The sequence below is a fragment of the Homarus americanus genome, unplaced genomic scaffold (genome assembly GCF_018991925.1).
Source record: "Homarus americanus isolate GMGI-L3 unplaced genomic scaffold, GMGI_Hamer_2.0 scaffold5589, whole genome shotgun sequence".
Taxonomy (NCBI): domain Eukaryota; kingdom Metazoa; phylum Arthropoda; class Malacostraca; order Decapoda; family Nephropidae; genus Homarus; species Homarus americanus.
This window is the reverse complement of record NW_024736650.1, coordinates 3,924,303-3,931,409: the sequence shown is the minus strand read 5'-3', so window position 1 is coordinate 3,931,409 and position 7,107 is coordinate 3,924,303. Positions and strand designations below refer to the sequence as shown.

Below are 7,107 nucleotides of genomic sequence, written 5' to 3'. Positions count from 1 at the left end.
TTCAGAGGGAAGAAGAATTGAAGAATATTACTACAAAAAAATTTATTATCATTAAAGTGCACCCTCACCACAGAAGCCATATCACCAAACTTATTCTATATATGGTATTGTACTATTCCAAATAGAAACATACTTAAAAGAAAATATATGAAAAATATCTAACAAAAATTTTTACAAATAAAATTACAATAAATATTCCTTGGGTTACAAATCGAGAAACAGATAAAGGAGAATGAATAAATATAAAATTTTTCCACTTTTTGGTTTAGTGTGGTATTGAAACAGTCCTATATTACTCCTCTGTATAAGGTACTGTATACTCCCGATAAAATAAATATTCCAAAGGCCACATTGTCTAATCTTCAATGAAATCATAAATTATTCATTTTATCTTTATTTAAATATTATCTTCGTACATGACTACATTTTTTCTACAGTTTCTATACCGAGAATAGCAAAGCACTTCTCCATTACTTGAGCAGCTGCCTCACACAGCATCAGGCGCCCAATATTTATTTTAACAATCTTCCCTGTATCGTCCTTCTCGATACAGTAGCAGTTATCGTAAAACTCAGTAAATACTGTTGAAACCTGTGGAAAGAAAACAAATTTAATCTTTACATAAAAAAAAGATTAGTCCATGATACTGCCATTTCAAGCCTGAGTTAGGCCATGAAGAATTAGGTTTAATCATCCAAGGTCTACAGGCTGTAATCCAAGCTAACCCTCAAAACTGATGGTTAACATTAATCCAGGCTAACCCTCAAAACTGATGGTTAACATTAATCCAGGCTAACCCTCAAAACTGATGGTTAACATTAATTTAAACAATTATTATAACTCTTCCATCTTAACTCCCACCTTTAAAAAGCATCAGAGAAGTAAAATTTACCATTTAAGGCTAGAGAGCTAATCAAGTCTGAGAGTTATAGTAGCTTCCATGTGCTTATTACCAATGCTGTCTGCTAATTATTAAAGTCAGTGTCACTAACATATTATTTCAAAAGTTAGCTCCTCTATCACCAAGACTTGTTGTAAAGCAAATTTTTCTGAAACAACCTCAATGTTATGTTCTCTGCAATTTACTTACAGGAGTAGAGCTTGTTTAATATACACTATTTTTTCTTAAAAAAAAAAAAAATTAATAAATAAAAAAAAAAAAATATATATATATATATACAGTATACAGTTTTAAATGTTTCTTTACAAGACTAGTTGGTTTATTTTCCAAGCTCTAATATTAAGACTGGTTGTCTAAGAAACATTGTAATATGACAATCAGCAAAGGTGTGAAGGACTCACCTCATAAAGGTATTCACACAGTGGGTGGAGATACAAATCCTCTGTAATTCGAACGAGAACATCAGGAAGTCTAAGGATAGTACGAGATAACTTCCATTCCTTCTCATGGTCCAGATCAATGGGCTTCTTCCTTGCTTCAGCCACAATGCTCTCTCGGTTCACACCAGCTGTTTAAGATGGTAAGAGTTATCAAAATATTCAATGAATATTTATTGTATTACAAATTATAAAAGTTCATGTACAGAACACTTTTAACATATGAGGAAAATTTTTATAAAATTGTAAATGCGACACAAAAATAAATAAAAAACTCAACTTTTTACAATTATGAAAACTTACAATCAAGAACATGCAAGTGAAAGAGAGATTGTGACAAATATGTAAAAAAAAAATATTGATAACCAAACTCTGCCAAAATAACATTGATATATAGTTGAATAGGTGTACTACATTCTCCGGTTGAATGTAGAAGAGAGTTTCAACTGAGCGGCCAAGAATAATTTCTAAATATAGTGATGTTACTTCTAATTCTACTGACGATGATGATGTAGCTCCAGGTTGCCTGTTGGTGAAATTTATGGCTTACAGATAACTGGCAACTTTGACCTAGTTCATGTAGAAGGAATATCTTTGAGGACTAAGGAAACTCAGGATGTTATGAGATGGGAAGTGATATGAGGAGAGGAGTTGCAGAATTATTTCTTTAAACATTTGTTACTATCATGAGGTTTGATGGCAAAGAGAGGTACAGCATTATGAAAAGTACACCATAACAGGGGTAGGCAACTATTTTGGCTGGCAGACCACATCACCATAACAGGGGTAGGCAACTATTTTGGCTGGCAGACCACATCACCATAACAGGGGAAGGCAACTATTTTGGCTGGCAGACCACCTCACCATAACAGGGGAAGGCAACTATTTTGGCTGGCAGACCACATCACCAGCTTAGGTAAACTTCACAGGCCACACTCTCTTTGAGCTCTATTACACTTTCTTTGTATTTTAGGCACAGCTTTTCCACCGACAATAGTAAACAGAATATTTAGTAAACAGAATATGGGTAATGCAAAATATAAAATTGGCAAACTGGCACACAAAATATACAGGCATGGAACATGGATAAATCACTGAAGTATCATTCTGTTTACTAAGAGCCACAGAGGAGAATGCTATTCTTCTAATTAAAAGTAACCATAAGGCGGAGAAAAACAATTTGTCTCAGAGAAAGGATTAGCCACATGTGATCAAATCATTCTCTCTCAGTCTCTCGCTGACATAACAGTTAAGAAAATCATCTCATACACAACCTTGAGAAAAATAATCACCTGTCCTGGCAATGGAACGTATCCTTGTAAGAGCATAAAGCAGGTAGGCTGCGGTGTTGCCTCTGAAGTCCAACATCCGGTCAAAAGAGAATATGTAGTCTCGTGACCTGAAAATGAAAAGCAAATCAATGAGTATAACATTCATAATGTAATACAGTAAAAACTCTGAGTACCAGGCACCAGTGAGCAATGATACTTCCAAATAATGACATGAAATTTTGGAGGGGAAAAAAAATAAAAAATTCGAAAAATATCTAGCGTATTCCAGCAGGTTATTGTTATTGTTGCAGTGTGAAGCGGTGGGGACCACATGGTCCTGCCAGCCCAGCTCGCATGACAACAACACACCCGCTGCACTCATCTACGTGTGGCTATTACTCAATGACAAAGTTCCTGTTCTCTCGTGACAAATAACGCACATTGTGAGAACAATGCCCAAGCAAGTATGTTCAGGTAAGGCCCCAAAGAGCAGAAAGCACCTTATCATGAAGGATGAACTTGAACTGCTAGCTATGGTTGACAATAAAAATGTGTTCCCTAGATAATGCCAAAATTTGGAACTGAATTCACTGAAAGTATATAATTAGTGTGATCCACTTCATCTCCACTTACAGTGGGTCCCAAACACACCTGCATAATCTTCACGACATAACCCACGTCACTGACTTCCCAGGCAGCTGTGGCCTTGAAATATCTATAATGTTGCCACTGATTCATGCACTCGAATGTGACTTAGAAATAAGGGAAATATAATAAAAAAAAATCTAAAAAAAAAAAGTAAGAGCATTAGTGTACACAGTATTTTAGTGTGGGAGGTGAATGTGTGTATGGATGTGTCACACTCGCAGCTCTCCCCAATGTAATGTCACAACATACATGACACAGCAGCCACATGTCTCTCAAGTCAGCTTGCAGGCTGAACTTGTCCACTCCAGCATCACCTGCAGGATGGGTCAAGGGTGGAAGGGCGTTTTTTTTTTTTTACATAAAATACAGCAAATACCCCAAGTAACAGACACCTGAGTAATGACACTAATCTTGGAAAAAAGATATTAAAAAATTCGAAAATTTATCTTCATATCTTGCAGGTCATTGTTATTGTTATCAAGTGGTCCCTGCAGCATCACAGAATAACGAAGGATTGAAACCTATTCCGTTTTATTCATTGTTAAATCAACCTATAATTTGACCCTAGCTCTTGATAATTGCCAGGTATAATCCTAGGCATAATTTGTAGCAAGCCAGCACTAACAAGTCTTGGCCATGACCACCACCACAACAGCTGATGCTATGAACAGTGTTACCAACTCTGAAACTGAATTTCCTTCAGTTACCAACTCCTGTGAGAAATAAGATAATATAATATATGGTGAACCCTTGCCCAACACTGGTTTGTCCAATGCAATTTTGACTATATGTGTTTAAATATATGTGACCAAATGATTTGCCCAACACAGAAAATTTGAATATAAGCAGGTTAAGAACATGTTGCCTCTGCCTTCCTCCCCCTTCCTCCACTCTGTTTCAACCACGCGCCAGTTGGAGATGACCGCCAGTCTCGCTTATGTGCTAGTAATATCAACAATGTACTTAAGAGGTTGTGGAACTTTTTGTGTTGCTTTGTGTGTTTTCCCTTGCAGTATGGCCCTAAACACAAAGGTGATGGTAGCACACCCAAGAAAAGTAGAAAAGTAATGACATTAGCTAAGAAAATAAAGATTTTAGATCGACTACATGTTGCAGCGTGTGTAGCAACGCTTGCCTGTGAGAACTCTGTCACCATATGCACAATTCGTTGTTGTGAGGATAAAATACATGCTTAAAAAATACAAATCATTCCATTTTCATCATCATCGAAGTCTTCTTCATCAATCTCCATCATCAGAAGGTTTCACAACATCTACAATATCACCGTTATCATAGTTACATTACAATCATCTAACCATGGATCAGTGAGTACAGTAATATGATTTTATAATGCTTATTATTAATATTTTTAATTTTTTTTTTATGGTATGTTAGTTCTATTATTATCATATTTGTACATTATGTAAATGTTTAAAAGGTATGCATTTCATGTGATGAGAGTCCATGCGCGGCCACGAACCCGCCACTCTATTTTTCCTGCAAGAAGTTAAGTTTGCCCAACGCGATTTTCCCTAACACACAGTTTCGAGAAACCTAACCCCCGAATGGGTGAGGGTTTACTGTATACCAATAAATGTGACACATAAATAAAATCAATACCAACAAATTAAAAAAATACTATTCTGCCAAATGTCAATTGCTTCACTATACACAGGAGCAGCTCAGTACACTGAGATCACTCACTCCCCTCTTCCCCAGTCTGTGAACTCTTAACACATGAAGTTTATTCCCTTTATAAGTTTTTACCTTATGATTTATTTTAATTTTTTTCATATTCTATATGTATGATTGTGGGTGCATGTAAAATAGCAAAAAAAGTATATACAGTATACCCAAAATTACAAATTTAAAAATAGCCACAACATAGCTGACAGCTTGGCCTGGGGTGGTAAAGAGAAGGCTAGGGAGATGTGGCAATAGTAAAGTCTAGTGTTACTATTACATATACAAAACTAATATAAAATACCCCCCCCCCAAAAAAAGTAAAGAGTATTCGGATGTAAAGTAACTTTACATGGCCTACATGGTAGGTCAAATTAAGGCTGGAACAAGCTTACAACTCCCTTTTCCACCATTCATAAGCCATACCACCTACCTTTCTTATGTTATTAAAAATTGTGCTACTTCAAACAACACATTTGTACAATCTACATGAAAAAATACAGTTAAAACCAAAAAGGAAAAGCTAAATGAAAGTTAAACAACTGCCATTTGCATAGATGCTTCCTTTGCCTACCCCCTAGCAACGGAGCTCCCCATACTCAGCTCCCTCCTCCCTCTCCACCCGCCCATGTATGCAAAAATGTTCATTCCCTAATTTTTTTTCCTTATAATAATTTCTTTACTCCTCCCCCTTTTTGGAGGGGGGTAAAATATGTATATAGGATTGTGTGTGCATGTAAATGATTAAAAAAGATGAAAAACTTTATGTATACAATATCCACCCAAAATTATGAGGAGAAAAATACCTGATTTTCATTAAATCAGGTACTTGTAGATTTAAAGTGGCAACATAGAGAAAAGAATCTTGGGGTATAGTAAGCAAGTCCAGATAAGCTGGTTCATCAGTGCTACCTCAAATTTATAGAGGCTGCAGATGAAGATGGAGTGTTCCTATCTTTAGTTTTCTTGTTTTACTTGTTTTCTGAAGTATAGCACAGTGGTTTAAATAAACAAGCTTGTTAATGCACGCGTCAACTAATCCACTGTTTCAGTTATATAACTAATTTGAATGCAATGTCTTTGTTCATCTTGAATTCTGATATCTCTGGAAATTAATTTTAGTAAACCTATGGTTACAATCCATTTCATTCTCCCATACACCAACATACAATTAAACCAGTGAACATAATTAACTGGAGATCAGAAGCAAGTAACTATCAGATATATACAACTACACATGGTCATGTTGGGGTAAGGTTATAGATAACTGCAACTTTTATTTTTTTGCAACTCTGATTATGTTCTTTGCCTTACTGATCTGAAAAACATTATCACTCATCAGGGGCCAAAGGGAGAAATTTTAAGCCCTGGTGCTAACTTTGACTCCTGGCCCCTTATTCCTTTCCTTTACTTCACCAATCAGATCCATCTCTATTCATTTTCTCCTTGTCAGTATATTTTAGTCATGCTCCATGTATTTAAAATCTTTGCCTTTTTTACCTTTCACTGTTCATGTCAACACCAATGTAACCAACATTATTTGTCTATGTGCTGCTGATGGGACACCAGTATGCTCATGCATAGTTGCCATACAATGCTTATGATATCTACTGCATTTTGTGGTAAAGTTAAATAAATTTATTAGTCCGACAGACAATTCCTGCGATCTTTTAGTCACTAAGCCCAAGGGTTTTAGCCAGGTTTCCCCTTGGGCCTCGGCTATAGAGTTGTGATGTGTCCAGCACCCACCTCTGACAAGGGCTGTCTTTCTTAAGTGGGGATAAATCTTTGTATTAAGCTTAATTAAAATTCACCCATCAACAGTAAGAGGCATGGAAAGATAAGGTGAACCTTACATACTATGACAACTATTCACTGGTGGCACAAAAAAGAGTAAACCACACTCTACAGTAAAAAAACTATGCTACACTTAACTGTCATGGCAGAGGTCAGCATATTTGATACAACCATAAGCAACAGCATTTCGTGCTTTAGTAAACTCCTCTTCAGACAGGACTTTGTGCCGGTCTTTTTCTTTTAACTTCTCCTCAGATCGCTGCAGGCCCTCATCAAGCAATTCCACCAATCTTACTGTATCACCTAAAGATATAAAAAGTCCCAGTAGGTATAAAAATAAAAATAAGACAGTACAGTATTCATTACAAGT

At 36.1% G+C, this 7,107-nt stretch overlaps 1 protein-coding gene across 2 annotated transcripts in view; it reads right to left on the bottom strand.

Moving 5' to 3' along the window:
- Nucleotides 1–378: 378 nt before the first annotated feature.
- LOC121872306 (arginine--tRNA ligase, cytoplasmic-like) overlaps nt 379–7,107 on the bottom strand; it is a 35,094-nt gene continuing 28,365 nt past the window's right edge. For both annotated transcript variants that reach the window (XM_042375002.1, XM_042375003.1), the window contains exons 11-14: nt 6,875–7,040; nt 2,631–2,737; nt 1,303–1,469; nt 379–591 (exon numbers count right to left, since the gene is read on the bottom strand). In XM_042375002.1, coding sequence (XP_042230936.1) covers nt 421–591; nt 1,303–1,469; nt 2,631–2,737; nt 6,875–7,040 — 611 coding nt within the window. In that variant the 3' untranslated portion in view covers nt 379–420. The remainder of the gene's footprint in view (nt 592–1,302; nt 1,470–2,630; nt 2,738–6,874; nt 7,041–7,107) is intronic.